The 16,338-nt window shown below is 39.5% G+C and overlaps 1 protein-coding gene across 9 annotated transcripts in view; it reads left to right on the top strand.

Moving 5' to 3' along the window:
- The window catches only part of pum2 (pumilio RNA-binding family member 2), a 224,951-nt gene extending 218,405 nt beyond the window's left edge, over positions 1–6,546 (top strand). For all 9 annotated transcript variants that reach the window (XM_067417377.1, XM_067417370.1, XM_067417373.1 and 6 more), the window contains 2 exons: positions 3,855–4,047; positions 4,150–6,546. In XM_067417377.1, the coding sequence (XP_067273478.1) occupies positions 3,855–4,047; positions 4,150–4,281 (325 nt within the window). In that variant the 3' untranslated portion in view covers positions 4,282–6,546. The remainder of the gene's footprint in view (positions 1–3,854; positions 4,048–4,149) is intronic.
- Positions 6,547–16,338: the final 9,792 nt, after the last annotated feature.

Genomic DNA, 16,338 nt, shown 5'->3' with positions numbered 1-16,338 from the left:
AAAAAGCAATATTGTATCTAAAATGTAAGTGACTTTAAGTGAATGTTAATGTAAGTGAATGTTAATTAATTGTTTACGGAACTGTCATATGAAAATCAGTGTCATTTTAAATTCTATTACAAGTAAAATTCTCTTTCACTTGTCCCTTCAAAAAATCTACTTGTCCCTGACAAGCGGACAAGCGTTAATGTCAAGCCCTGTTTAAAGTGTCATGACCCTAAAAAAAGCTTGGCCAGTTTTTTTCAGGGAATAATTGGTTTAACACCACCATCGTAATATGGAGGTATTATTGTTGCTTTATTCCAAACAAATATATTGTTATTCACAAATAAACGTAAAGCGATTCACAAAAAATATTTTCACAAATAAATAGAATGAGATCCACAAATACATGCAGGAGTTTCACAAAAATGTTATTGTTATTAAAGCTACATAGTAGGCTACACCACTGGGCTAGCCTTTTTTATTTTTATTTTAAGATTCTAAAATAAACAAGATTTGTGCATTTTGTTTGTTCTGCTGTGGTGTATGACTATTGTGCATCTAACATAATACATAATATGGTAAATGTGGTATATATGTGTGTAATATATAAATGTGGTACATATATATATATACACGTGTGTGTGTGTGTGTGTGTGTGTGTGTGTGTGTTTGTGTGTGTGTGTGTGTGTGTGTGTGTGTGTGTGTGTGTATATACACACAAAGCTGGGAAGGGCTACGGGGAAATTGCCAAGCAGCTTGGTGAAAAAAGGGTCCACTTTTGGAGCAATCATTAGAATATGGAAGAAGCTAAACATGGAAACATGACTGTCAATCTCCCTCGGACTTAGGCTCCATGAAGATCTCACCTTGTGGGGTCTTAATGATCCTAAGAAAGGTGAGAAAACAGTCTAGAACTACACAGGAGGAGCTGGTCAATGACCTAAAAAGAGCTGGGTCCACCGTTTCCAAGATTACTGTTGGTAATACACTAAGACATCATAGTTTGAAATCATGCATGGCACGGAATTTTTCCCTGCTTAAACCAGCACCTGTCCAGGCCCATCTTAAATTTGCCAATGACCATTTGGATGATCCAGAGTCATGGGAGAAAGTCATGTGGTCAGATGAGACCAAAATAGAACTTGGTCATAAGTCCACTAAAACATATCAAGGTTCTGGCGTGGCCTAGCCAGTCTCCAGACCTAAACCAAATAGAGAATCTTTGGAAGGAGCTCAAATTCTGTGTTTCTCAGCGACAGGCCAGAAACCTGACTGATCTAGCGAAGATCTGTGTGGCGGAGTGGGTCAAAATCCCTCCTGCTGTGTGTGCAAACCTGGTGATAATCTACAGGAAATGTTTGACCTCTGTAATTGCAAACAAAGGCTACTGTACCAAATATTAACATTGATTTTCTCAGGTGTTCAAATACTTATTTGCAGCTGAATCATACAAATAAATAGTTAAAAAATCATACTTTGTGATTTCTTGAGTTTTTTTTTTCTCTCACATTGGACATGCACCTAAAATTACAATTTCAGACCCCTACATGATTTCTAAGTGGGAGAACTTGCAAAATAGCAGGATGTTCAAATACTTATTTTCCTCACTGTCTATAAACCATATTAAATTATAAATCGATGCAATTATAAAATTACATAAATATTTAATATAATTCGGCTGTCTGAATGGAACTGGGTAGATCATTCCACCAGAAACAGTGAATGAAAATGTCTATATGTTTTTGAAAATGGCTACAGACTCAGCTGCTCGAATTGAGATAGGCAGGTCGTTCCACCAGGTGGGAACGATCCAGGAAAAGGTCCGTGAGAGTGATTCCATGCCTCTTTGGGATGGAACCACGAGGCGTCATTCACTTACAGAACGTAAGCTGAATGACAGAACCTAATGAAGACATGTAGATGGAGAAGAGGTCCAAGCACTGAGCTCCAGGGAACTCCAGTAGCTAGATGATGTGACTTAGACAATTCACCTCTCCAAGACACCCTGTATTACCTACCTGAGAGGTACAACCTGAACCACTGGAGAGCAGTTCCTGAGATACCCATCTTAAGATCTCACCACTTGGGTCAGAATTATCACAAAAACTGTGAGCAAAAATCCCAGAACCTCACGGGGGGACCTAGTCAAAGGCTACCATCAGTAACAAACTACACTGCCAGGAACTCAAATGCTCCAGTGTCAAATGAGTCCCCCTTCTTAAGCCAGTACATGTCTGGGCCCATTTGAAGTTTGCTAGAGAGCATTTGGATGATCCAGAAGAGGATTGGGAGAATGTCATATGGTCAGATGGAACCAAGATAGAACTTTTTGGTAAAAAACTAAACTTGTCGTGTTTGGAGGAAAAAGAATGCTGAGTTGCACCATACCAGTTCCTCCAGTGCTCCTCCAGTGTTGGGTCTTGCATCAACTTTCTCTTCACAATATCCCACAGATTCTCTATGGGGTTCAGGTCAGGAGAGTTGGCAGGCCAATTGAGCACAGTATTACCATGGTCAGTAAACCATTTACCAGTGGTTTTGGCACTTTGAGCAGGTGCCAGGTCGTGCTGAAAAACGAAATCTTCATCTCCATAAAGCTTTTCAGCAGATGGAAGCATGAAGTGCTCCAAAATCTGATAGCTAGCTGCATTGACCCTGCCCTTGATAAAAGACAGAGGACCAACACCAGCAGCTGACATGGCACCCCAGACCATCACTGACTGTGGGTACTTGACACTGGACTTCAGGCAGTTTGGCATTTTCTTATCCCCAGTCTTCCTCCAGACTCTGGCACCTTGCTTTCTGAATGACATGCAAAATTTGAGCAAAAGTCCAGTGGTGCTTCTCTGTAGCCCAGGTCAGGCGCTTCTGCCGCTGTTTCTGGTTCAAAAGTGGCTTGACCTGGGGAATGCGGCACCTGTATTCTGCGCACACCTGTGCATGGTACCTCTGGATGTTTCTACTCCAGACTCAGTCCACTGCTTCCGCAGGTCCCCCAAGGTCTCGAATCGGTCCTTCTCCACAATCTTCCTCAGGGTCCGGTCACCTCTTCTCGTTGTGCAGCGTTTTTTGCCACACTTTTTCCTTCCCACAGACTTTCCACTGAGGTGCCTTGATACAGCCCTCTGGGAATAGCCTATTCGTTCAGATATTTCTTTCTGTGTCTTACCCTCTCGCTTGAGGGTGTCAATGATGGCCTTCTGGACAGCAGTCAGGTCAGCAGTCTTACCCATGATTGCGGTTTTGAGTAATGAACCAGGCTGGGAGTTTTTAAAAGCCTCAGGAATCTTTTGCAGGTGTTTAGAGTTAATTAGTTGATTTAGATGATTAGGTTAATAGCTTGTTTAGATAAACTTTTCATGGTATGCTAATTTTTTGAGATAGGAATTTTGGGTTTTCATGAGCTGTATGCCAAAATCATCAGTATTAAAACAATAAAAGACCTGAAATATTTCAGTTGGTGTGCAATGAATCTAAAATATATGAAAGTTTAATTTTTATCATTACATTATGGAAAATAATGAACTTGTATCACATATGCAATTTTTTTTTGAGAAGGACCTGTATTTGTTGCACTATTGTGGACTGATTTAAAAATCTGCATAATCTTTACGAATGTTACGAATTACAATATAGTTTTTCATGTTATATTTTATATTTGTTGGCAGCCCTAATGTACACATATAAGGCCACTGAATTTGGTCTCACTGCTTTGCATTTTTGTGCCATAAGTTCCACTTTTTGATGATGTCATGTCAGGGTTAAAGATCTGATTTGATAAATGCAACATTTCGTTGGAGCTGTGATTGGACTGAAATGTAGATTACATCTGAAAATGTTTTTATGGTATGCATGTCTATCTCTTACAGTAATGTTGTAGAGAAGTGTGTGATTCATTCATCCCGTGCAGAGAGGGCCCTGCTCATCGATGAAGTCTGCTGTCAGAAGGACGGCCCTCATAGTGCCCTCTATACCATGATGAAGGACCAGTATGCAAATTATGTGGTGCAAAGGATGATTGACATGGCTGAGCCTGCCCAACGCAAGATCATCATGCACAAAGTATAAGCACAGAATGCTTTGTCATATCAGTAAAATAATTGAAGGAATGATCAATGACATGCAATTGTCAGTCTTTTAAACAATTCTTGTTGTCAATTCCAGATTCGTCCCCATATTGCCACTCTCCGTAAATACACATATGGAAAACACATCCTGGCTAAGCTGGAGAAGTACTACATGAAGAGTGGATCAGACCTAGGCCCCATTGGGGGCCCCACCAACGGGCTAATGTAGGGGCCTGGCACCCAACCCTTACCCCTTTCCCTCAAAACCACATTTCTTATGGGCATCTCCTCCACCGTGGAGTTCTCTGTCAGCCTTTAGGGGTCTTACCAAAACATGAAAGGAAAAGAAGTGGGCTTCACCTAAGGAGACTGAGACATCTGACCAGTCCCTAATGCAATCTATGTTGTTACTATCCCTCCCGCTAAACCCACCAGCGAGTGCATGGTCCGTAAGCTGTTTCCTGAGTAAAGCACAACACCCTTGTTTTTGATGTAATTCATGTATCTGACTGTTTCTGTTTTTTGTTTTCTAGTAAATATCTTGTATAAATGTTTTACCTTGTACATTCTCTGTAGAAAAAAGAAATGTTTGCTGAAAATTTACAGTTCTTACAATTTACACCAGCAAGTGACTTTATAAGGCCAAACTGAGTGATCCTTTTAAATTATTTTCCTTTTCTATTTTTGTTTTTATATCCAGACTTCTTAATGGCACCATAAGAAGTGTGGTATGTTTAAGCCCTGTTTTAGCACTATGGTATATTAGCCAAAGCTGCTGACAAAAAAAGTTGAACCAGTCAGCTTGCTCTTCAAGAAACATGCTTGTAAACAAGTCTGCTGTGCCATTGAGTTAGTTGGATTTAAGATATCCACAACCAATCATAGAGCCTTGCTGCCTAGAGTTTGCTGCTTTTAAATGGGAGTGGTATCATTCGGAAGTGGCTGACGTGGCTGCACTTGCCATCTTCTTTCCCTCCCTCATATGCATTTTACTAACTTTTCCATCTTGTTTTTTTTATAATATATATATTTTTTTTAATAAAGAGTATGCATCTAGTTGCAATATACTCTAGACCCTGCTGACCAAGTCTGTTCCACACTGCTATTGTCTCGGTTCACTATTGTGTTTTCGAATGACATCTAAGGAGACCAGAGCTCCTTCCATTTTATACAGCTATGAGACCGATACCGGTAGACAGATTAAAACTGGAATAATTTTTCTATTTTGGGGTGCGTGGGAGATGTGAGGCTTGAGGGGGTGGGGAGATTCATCATGCTGTGTCTGGATTTAATGTTTTAACGGAATTATTTTTTTGTTATGTTTGTGAAACGTCTGTCTAGTTTTTTTAATTATTTTTTTTATTTTATTTTAGCACTGCCCTAGAAACAGTATGGTTATGTACTGATTATCATCTTTCTACATTGTAATAGCATAGGTAAAATGTATAGCATCTTTATGTACAAGTAAATATAATAAATTGTTGCTGTTTTTTGGGTGCGGGTGGAGACGGCGCTTGAGTTTTAGATGCGCAAAGTCGAGAAAGGTCCCTGTCCTTGGTGTCATCCCAGAATGTTTAGCTTCAGAACAAGTAGAACAAAATTGTTTTCGATGACGTGGGGTATGGTCAAATGTGCGGTGTAAATTGATTTGGAGAATGGACATGGGACTGCTGTCTTCTTCTGCACAATTTTTCTGTATGGCTAATATATTAATGGCTTTCGTTCTTTTGATTCATATGAATAAATGTAGAATACATGTAGTATATGTGGAGTTAAGTGTAAGTTTATTAGTTGAATAGAAGAGAAAATATCTAGTTGTAATGTTGGACAGGCTAAATTGCATAGTGATTTGCTTTTATTTTGTCTGTACAGTTGTACATTTGTAAACGTTAATGCTGTAAATGGAATGTCTTTTACACTTTTTGGGGAAGAAAAAAAATAGCAAAATGTGCATTTTGATGTGTGAATATTCATCACTCCTTTCCCTTTGAATATAATGTATACAGTTTTCTTTGAACAAGCATTATTTAAAAAAAAAAAAAAAAAAAAAAAAATATTTTTATGCATCACAATCTCAAGAGGGTTTTTGTTTTTAATCAGTTTTTGGAAAAGGTCAGCCTCTTTATGTACCTGACACCTTCTGTTGACATTGTCATTTTGACTTGTGGCAGTTGAATAAAAAATAATGAATAATAAAAAAAAAAAACATGGGGCTGTCTTTGGTCCTATCTGCTACCATGGAAATTTCACATGACACAAGAATTATTTTTGTATAAAGGAGTGCTGTATTTTGGAGCAGCCACTAACTTGTAAGCAAATTAATTGTAAGATATTGTCAATTATATAAATATGAACATATGAGTTTTGTCACACTGTCAAAGTCATGTACATTTTCAGGTGGCCTTATGTACATTTCCAGATGTTAGATGAGGAAAACAATTTTTTTTAAACCAAAATTGTGACTGTATGATTAAACTGTTCTTCTAACATTTGATTTTGTTGTCTGAAACTTTTATTATTCACAAATACACTACATTCGGCGTATGCTCATTGACAGCTAAAATAAATATTTTTTGTTAAATATTCCTTATTTAAATGTTTGTAGCATGCTAATTGATTAAAGATCAAACTATTCAAGTAAATAATAGTAAAATCAAAACTATTGTATCTAACAGATGAAGTTTGTGAAGACCAGAGAGAAAGGACAAAATAAGATATTGCAGAATGTAGAGGTAGAATAGAAATGAAGCAAAAAATGAGAGCAACGTAAATATGCAGGAAACTTACATCATCTTAAAGGTTTTCAGTGTTTTTTTTGTTTGTTTTTTGGTCTAATAAATTAAAGGACAACTCCGGTGAGAAATGAACCTAGGGGTAATTAACAGATGGTTACCGAGTAGATCGTTCTCTGGGATGCGTTTTCTTGAAAATCGAATGTAAAGAGTTTTATCTCTAAAAACAGATTAGCTTATAACGCTTGTCTATGGGGCACAGGGCACAGGGGCACAGTCTCGATGAATCGATCTACGAGCGTTGTTCTAAGTGAGCTGGTCGATAGGAATTAAGTTTGTAAAATGTAATAACATGGACATTTTTATTTTTATTTATTTATTTTCTCTGTTGTGTTCAGTGTTTTCTTCCAGAAACAACGGACCATATGAGATTCCAAGTCATAGTTCATCACTTAGCAGAGCTCTCGTCGCTCGATGAGTCGAGACTGTTTTCCAAGATGGCGCCTGTTCGTGAACGCGAAATGCGCTCTGTTTATAAAGTGTCTTCTTATTAAACTGTTTGTACTCTTACAAAGTTCTCAATGCTTCGGTTTGCATGTTGGGACCCTCATTATGCTACTGTGTTAGTGTGAGGCTATTTTTAGCCTTGTTAGTGGTATTAACTAGCGATTTAATTTCACTACTCTGTGCCCCATAGACTAGTGTTATAAGCTAATCTGTTTTTAAAGATAAAACTCTTTACATTCGATTTCCATGAAAACGCATCCCAGAGAACGATCTACTCTGTAACCATCTGTTAATTACCCCTAGGTTCATTTCTCACCGGAGTTGTCCTTGGGACGAGTGCACAGAGACAGATCTTCTCAAAGTGCACGCTCTCATTTGCGTCTTCTGTCGAATATACCCGGGTGATCACAGAGAAAATGACTCATCATATTAAACATATGACAGCACACGCATGCATGAAGAGTTTACAAAGAGAGACCGTTTTGCCCACATTTTTTCTTTTATAATCGCTGTTTTAATGTATCACCGAAGAACGGCACCCCTGCTCTTGCCACCTTAGGGTAACGCGGCACCCCGTTTGGGAAACACTGCCTTAACAGAGCTTTATCCATTTAAAATAACGGTTTCTATTCAGATTATCGGTCAAAATCATTTTAGATAATTTACCTCAGACGGTCTGTTTTTAACTGAAGTTCTGTGAGGAATAATCCGAATAAAATGTGCACAGAATTAAATAGAGCATTACTTCCATCGGCTGCAGTCTGCCGGTACTGGCTAATCACTGAGTCGACATTGCGCTGCCATTATCACAGAATATTCCACAGAAGTTTTTATCATTATACATTATATTACGTTTATGTGGCTATTATATTGTAGACAATTGAGTGGCTAAAATATTTTAATTAATTTCCACACACACAAAAAAAGTATACCTAACCATTTTTTCTCCAACTAGAAATCCATCCGCCCTCGAAATTCACTCCCTGGACTCCGTCTCCCCGCGTAACCCCCAACCAGCAAGTATTGTCTTCTGAGGTGAAGAGGTCTACTTTCGCTCTGTCGAAGGTGTTCCAAATTAACTGAATCATTTGTGGGTGAAGAGACCATTACCTTGGGGGAATGGGTCCTCTGGATAACATATCCGGACCCTGATTCAGAATACCTGGCACGTGAGCAGCCCTTAGGTAGGTCAGATTGTGCTCTGTCCATAAAAGGGGATGCTTCGCCATGCAGTGAAGAGAGTCTGATCTCGGCCGCCCTGGCGATTTTATGTACGTTACCACCGACATGTTGTCCGTATGGACAAAGATGTGGTGGTTCTTTATGTGTGGAAGGAAAGCTCTCAGAGACAGGGTGACGTTTCATCTCTAGACAGTTTATGTGTAGCTGTTTCAGCACACCCTTCTGATACCACACAGCCACCCTCCAAGGAGCCAGAGCTTTGATACAGCTGTGGTTCACTTTGATGGGATGTTGGCCCAAATTCCGTGCATTAAACAGAACGTGGGAGTATAGCCAACGCTGGAGGGGGTGCACGCATAACAGACCCAGCTTGAGTACTGACGATGCCGAGGCCATAAGGCCGAGCATCCTCTGAAAATGTTTCAGGGGAAAGCGAGTCCCGGCTTTGAATGTGCCGTCACGCTCTGGACAGATAGCGTGCGCTGTGATGCAAGCCGCTCATTCTTGAGTCTATGACTGTGCCCAGAAAATCTCAAGAATGGCCTGTAGTGGGGGGCTATCTGAACGTGAAAGTATGCATTTTTCAGATCTGTTGTGAAAAACCAATCCTTGGGGAAAATGTGCGCGAGGATTTGTTTCACCGTCAGCATCTTGAATGAGCATGTCATAAGTGCTTTGTTCAAATGTCTGAAGTATGGGCCTGAGACCACCATCCATTTTCGGGACGAGGAATTAGCGACAGTAAAAACCTGACTCGCTAGCATTGGGTGCACTGTTTCCACCGCTCTCTCAGTTTCAACACCTCAGCGAGAAGCACGGGATTGACACTGCTTCTCACTAAGGGCTCGACCACGGCGGGAATTGTGGGGCTCTGCGAGCGAACTGCAGCGAGTAACCTTGTTTTATATGTTCTTCACCCAATTTGATATACCAGGAATGGTCTGCCAGGCCTGGGCTTGTGAAGCCAGGGATTGAATTAGATTCAGGGGTGGGTCGCTTAGTAATAGGGACCTGGTAACCCCGTTGCTTTGTGCTGTAACACTGTGAGCTTGTAACACTGTAGAGATAGTGTTTATTTTTTGGCGGTTCAGGCTTTGCAGTGGGCGCGTGCCTCACATAGTGCTCGTGGTGTGAGTGCGCTTTGTGAAAAATGCTTGGGTGCAGGAGTGCAGACTGTAAAGTGGGCACATTTCCTACATAGAAAAACTCTTTTGTGTTTCGTTGTAAATAATGTGCAGTGGCGCACACTGTGTAGTGGGCGCAACTTACGTATAGTACCCACGGCGCAAGCCAGTAAGCGAGTCCACAGGGGTAAACGCACACAGTGTTAGTGTGCAGACGAGCGTGTTTGACACAGGCTAGTTGACTGCAATATTTCATCTCGAATCACTTAACTGAGGGAACTGGGAGAATGTAAGGAAGTTCGGGTGGAATGGAAGCCATTTTACAATGCTGTTATGCTCTAGTCTTGACCGAGAGCGCGTGTGCAGACAAGCGTGTTTGACCACAGTCTAGTTGACTGCAATATTTACATCTTCAGTCACCTGAACCAAGGGAACTGGGAGAATATAAGGAAGTCCATGGTGTAATCCGGCCATGGCGGGATTTATGAGTGATTTTGTGGGTCTGAATTAACAGTGCTTATGCAGGGGTGCACACTGTGTAGTGGAAACATTACCTACAGTGTTAAAACCTATCCAGTCACCTGAATAGAGGAGACTGAGAGAAGTGATAGAGTGAAAAAAGGCGCAGGGCTTGGGAGCCATATTACGATGCCGTTATGGTGAGCGTGTGCTATGACGTAAGTCGCGCTCTAGTCAGTGAATGCATGTTGTGGATGCACGCTGTCATGAAAAGGCAGCCATTACAACTTCCTTGGCAGTAAGCGCGTGCCGCATTCTCGACATATCCAGCAGACCGAGGTTGCTCTTCTAACTTACTCTAGTATTCTCTGTCCGCGGCAGTTCTTAGAGTGGCGGAACAAGAGAAGAGGAAGAAAGGAAAGCTTGGTCTGTCCGTGGCGCTTCTTTAGCGCGGTGAAACGGGAGAAGAGGGAGAGTGAGGAGAGCTCCGTCTTTCCTCGGTGCTTCATCAGCACGGCGGAACGAGAGAAGAGGGAGAATCCTCGGGGAGAACAAGCCTGTAAGCTCTTTAAAGAGGTGTTGCAACAACACACACACACACACACACACACACACACACACACACACACACACACACACACACACACACACACACCCACACACACACACACCCACACACACACACACACACACACACACACACACACACACACAACATAGACACACATAATAAAGGATATTTAATGCCGGATGGCGCAGCTGGAACGCAGCTGGCTGAAGGCGGAGACCCGGTGGGAATCCGGCGTCCTCAAGGCTGCAGGGAAGTTCCGCTGGTTCGACTGCAGTTTGCTCTATTCTGGAGGTAGGAAGGAGATAAAATGTGATACCTATGGCGAAACAGGGTCTTGTATAGCCTCCAGTATGCTAATTTAAGTCCCTTTTTCAGTGCCCCCATTGGCTCGCTCTCCTCAGCCACTCAGCTCTCCTAGGTTCCTGCAGTTGCCGCGGCCCGGCCAATCAGAGCGCTCCTCACGCCGTTCTATTACTGTGCAACTAAACTGCGCTTTACATAGATACCTTTTAGGGGTGTAACGATACGCGTATTCGTATTGAACCGTTCGGTACGAGGCTTTCGGTTCGGTACGCATTATGTACCGAACGGTTCTTGGACTAATTAATTAGATTTGGAAAATAAAAAAGTGTGTGAAATATAATAATATGCGTTCAACAAGGTAGCCCAATAACCAAAACGACATAACAGGCAATGCCCCTGACACCAAATATGTTTTAGGCTGCTCAGTCAGGTGCTCGCTTACTCAGTAGGCTACGCGCTGAATGCTCGTGGCAAAATGGCTATTGCGTTTAACAAACCAGAAATAGAAGATCCTCCAATAACCAACAGGTCTGGTGTTTGGGTGAACTTTGGATTCTTGGTAAGCTATGATGGTGTTGGCAAGATTGATGGATTAAAAAACAACGGTATGTCGCATTTGCTGATGGTACAGCAGCGGGAATAATTCATGTCATGTCAATCAAAGCCGACAACAAGACGATCTTGTTGTCTTTACGCCGACAACAAGACGATAAAAAGGAGAAACAGCCACAAACTATCCCCGCAGCATTTAGACAGACATTTCCAACTTATTCAAATGGCAAAAGACATCACCGCGGCGAGTGGTCCATTTATAGCCGCGGATATGAGACCTAACGCCCGTTTCACACATAGGCCTACTCCGTCTGCAGTGCGTGTGCGGTGCATATTTTTTTCCGTACCCATGTTAACGGATCACAGCTTTCAAACTGCACGCGGATGCTGTCCGTCAGTCCGTTCCAGGAGCGTTGCGTCTGCAGCAGTGCACGGATCGTTTGCGTACCGAGTCTATTTTTTGCTGCGCTGCGTTGCTGCATTAAAGTGGTAGAACATTGTTCGCATTAAAATAAACATGTACTGACGCGAAAATCTAGTAATTTCACCACAGATGCATATTATTTAAAATATACTCTTGTTTCAAAGTCAACACATGGCTTTTTTTTTCTCAAGTAAAGCAACAAAACGACACCTTACCTGGCATTTAGGTTAAAAAAAAGTGCCATAATGGATAGCACTCGTATACTTTCTTGGAGGTGAAAAGCAAAGTTCTTTTTGACCTGCAGGATTTCTTTTAAAAGGGTGTAAAAACGAAAGAAAAGACGAGAGTCGGCTGTTTTTGAATAGACTATTGTAAGTTTCTAATTTAAAATGTTTGTGATTTAAGGCTATAAACTATGTTTAAATGTTTTGCCACTTGTGTGAGCTAAATCTAAAGTATATAAATATGAATAAATGAATTTAATAAAATGTTGTTTAAATGTAGTAGGCTACGTAACCTTACTTCTATTAAAGAGTAAACAAAGAGAATTGGAATTCTGACGAGGCATGTTCAGTAAAAACTTTTGGATTTTAAATAAAAAATAATGAATAAATGCTGTGTTTGTGATATGCAACAGCGGATCAGTTGCGGACTGCAAACGCAGCATATGTAAAGCACTACAGGGTGTGGGGCTCCTGCAACGCACACGCAACGCAACACACACCGCACACGCTAATGTAAAGAGCTAATGTCTTATTCCTGTAACTACATAGAAGATGGGTAAAATCATAAAAAAAAAAATCATACTTTGTTAGTTTTAATAAAAATATAATAAAAAAAGGTAATTTCTGCCAATTTTTTCTTTTTGATGTATCTAAAACATACCGAACCGTACCGAACCGAACCGTGACACCAGTGTATCGTATCGAACCGAACCGTGAATTTTGTGAACCGTTACACCCCTAATACCTTTATATAATAAAGTTTTGCTTCATATTCTCGAGAAAAGGAGCTTTTTCCCATACGCAATATGAGAGACCTCTCGATAGGGACAACAGTTCTTCAGTGTGAATGTTTCTTCTGAACATGAACTGTTCCTTTGAATTTGAACATTCCTTTCTGAACATGAATGGTTCATATAGGCTTCTCTTGCCTACTCGTTTTTATTTATTATTTTTTATTTTATTTATTTTTTTAATGGATATATATATATAGCCAAATAAGCCAATATATTTTTGAGATTTTTGGATCTGGTTATCTTTTGTCCTAAGCACCTATCTATTACCAACAGGTGTGCGATGGTAATTGTGTACTAATAAATATAGTCAATAGATATTAAATCATTGTGTAATACTAAAATAAAAAAAATGTTTTTATTTTTATTTAAAATAATAGACTAATTCAAAGCAAGAAGGCCATAGGTCAAACTGAACGAAAATCTAGGTCTAATTCTAGTCCGGAAATAATCTATTTGGGACTAATTTGCAAACAATATTTGCATTAATTTGCGTCATATATATTATTAGTCCTGATTTCGCAGCTTATATTTATATTTCCTCAGTAATCTAAAAGTACGACTTTTAAATCTCAAATGTTCCGAGTTCTAGTCCTCTCATATAGTTTTCTTCATTAAAATGTTCATCAATGATAGTATATTAAGAGTATGGACACGTTGCATTTTGTGTGCATTTGTGTGTGTGCATTTATTTTTGTGATTTCTCCGGAAAGAATAGTCTCTCCGCAACGGCATTAAGCCTGGTTTATAATGGCTCCGCAGCGCAGGCCTCCACTGACTGCGCACGCTCCTCCCCAAACAGACATAAACCCTCAGGAAAAACCGTCAAGAAGAAGTGGGCTAAATGTACCCAGGTGAGGAAATTTGTTTTAGTAAATTTAATCAAAAACCACACTACAAAAGAATTGTGTTAAACTCAGTAAACCTTGGCTTGATATTATTACTTGTGTCATGAGAACAAAATATATTTATGCAACTAAATTAAAGATCTCTTAAATATTTACTAATTTCACTAAACATTTTAGTGTCGTGATTTATTTATTTATTTGATTAAACATGGATCTTAATTTAAAAGGTCTTATTTCTTCTTTTGTAGGCTCATTTAGTAAATATAAGCACCTCATTTGTATGTTTAAAAAAAAAAAAAATTATTATAATTTTTAATTATTATAATTTTTACTGATGCTCAGAACAATACACAAATATAACAACAACAACAGCAACAAAGGAAAGAAAAACAGTATACACACATAAAACTAAATAAAAATAACAAAAATAAAAATAACTGGGGGGATAATATAAATTAAAGATATTGATAAATTATAAGAATTACATGACACTGAAAAAAGGAAAATGATTGTTTGAAAATGTTTTTATGGCTTGTTCTCAGAAATTTTAATTGAAAATAGGTATTTTTTAATTTCTTTCACAAAAACAAGAAAGAGAGGCTTAGCATTTAGATATTTGGATTAATGAATGTGGAATTTAGCGAGTAACAAGATCAAATTGAGCTTTAGATTGATCATAATCGACAAAGCCCAGTACCACATTCTTCCAATACAACACACGTTCTTTATAAATTTAATTCCTAATAAATTCTAATGCATCTTGCCAAAACATTTTAGTAGAGGGCCAATGCCAAAAAAGATGAACTACCGTTTCCTCAGTCGTCACAGAAAGAACAACTGGAGCGAAAATCCTTTTTGAACTTTTTTAGTTTGTGATTTGCAGGGTAACACTTTTGAATGATTTAAAAAAGAATCTCTTTTACTTTATTGGTTAAAAAAATAAATGTGGAAGCATCCATACTTTTTTTCAACATACAGTATTGTTCAAAATAATAGCAGTACAATGTGACTAACCAGAATAATCAAGGTTTTTAGTATATTTTTTATTGCTACGTGGCAAACAAGTTACCAGTAGGTTCAGTAGATTGTCAGAAAACAAACAAGACCCAGCATTCATGATATGCACGCTCTTAAGGCTGTGCATTTGGGCAATTAGTTGAAAGGGGTGTGTTCAAAAAAATAGCAGTGTCTACCTTTGACTGTACAAACTCAAAACTATTTTGTACAAACATTTTTTTCTTCTGGGATTTAGCAATCCTGTGAATCACTAAACTAATATTTAGTTGTATGACCACAGTTTTTTAAAACTGCTTGACATCTGTGTGGCATGGAGTCAACCAACTTGTGGCAACTCTCAGCTGTTATTCCACTCCATGATTCTTTAACAACATTCCACAATTCATTCACATTTCTTGGTTTTGCTTCAGAAACAGCATTTTTGATATCACCCCACAAGTTCTCAATTGGATTAAGGTCTGGAGATTGGGCTGGCCACTCCATAACATTAATTTTGTTGGTTTGGAACCAAGACTTTGCCCGTTTACTAGTGTGTTTTGGGTCATTGTCTTGTTGAAACAACCATTTCAAGGGCATGTCCTCTTCAGCATAGGGCAACATGACCTCTTCAAGTATTTTAACATATGCAAACTGATCCATGATCCCTGGTATGCGATAAATAGGCCCAACACCATAGTAGGAGAAACATGCCCATATCATGATGCTTGCACCTCCATGCTTCACTGTCTTCACTGTGTACTGTGGCTTGAATTCAGAGTTTGGGGGTCGTCTCACAAACTGCCTGGGGCCCTTGGACCCAAAAAGAACAATTTTACTCTCATCAGTCCACAAAATGTTCCTCCATTTCTCTTTAGGCCAGTTGATGTGTTCTTTGGCAAATTGTAACCTCTTCTGAACATGCCTTTTTTTTAACAGAGGGACTTTGCGGGGGATACTTGAAAATAGATTAGCTTCACACAGACGTCTTCTAACTGTCACAGTACTTACAGGTAACTCCAGACTGTCTTTGATCATCCTGGAGGTGATCATTGGCTGAGCCTTTGCCATTCTGGTTATTCTTCTATCCATTTTGATGGTTGTCTTCCGTTTTCTTCCACATCTCTCTGGTTTTGCTCTCCATTTTAAGGCATTGGAGATCATTTTAGCTGAACAGCCTATCATTTTTTGCACCTCTTTATAGGTTTTCCCCTCTCTAATCAACTTTTTAATCAAAGTACGCTGTTATTCTGAACAATGTCTTGAACGACCCATTTTCCTCAGCTTTCAATTGCATGTTCAACAAGTGTTGGCTTCATCCTTAAATAGGGGCCACCTGATTCACACCTGTTTCTTCACAAAATTGATGACCTCAGTGATTGAATGCCACACTGCTATTTTTTTGAACACACCCCTTTCAACTAATTCAACTAATTGCCCAACTGCACAGCCTTAAGAGTGTGCATATCATGAATGCTGGGTCTCATTTGTTTTCTGAGAATCTACTGAACCTACTGGTAACTTGTTTGCCACGTAGCAATAAAAAAATATACGAAAAACCTTGATTATTCTGGTT

The sequence above is a fragment of the Pseudorasbora parva genome, chromosome 15 (assembly GCF_024679245.1).
Source record: "Pseudorasbora parva isolate DD20220531a chromosome 15, ASM2467924v1, whole genome shotgun sequence".
Classification (NCBI taxonomy): domain Eukaryota; kingdom Metazoa; phylum Chordata; class Actinopteri; order Cypriniformes; family Gobionidae; genus Pseudorasbora; species Pseudorasbora parva.
Note: the sequence above shows the minus strand (reverse complement) of the source record. Positions and strands in the feature narration are given on the sequence as shown.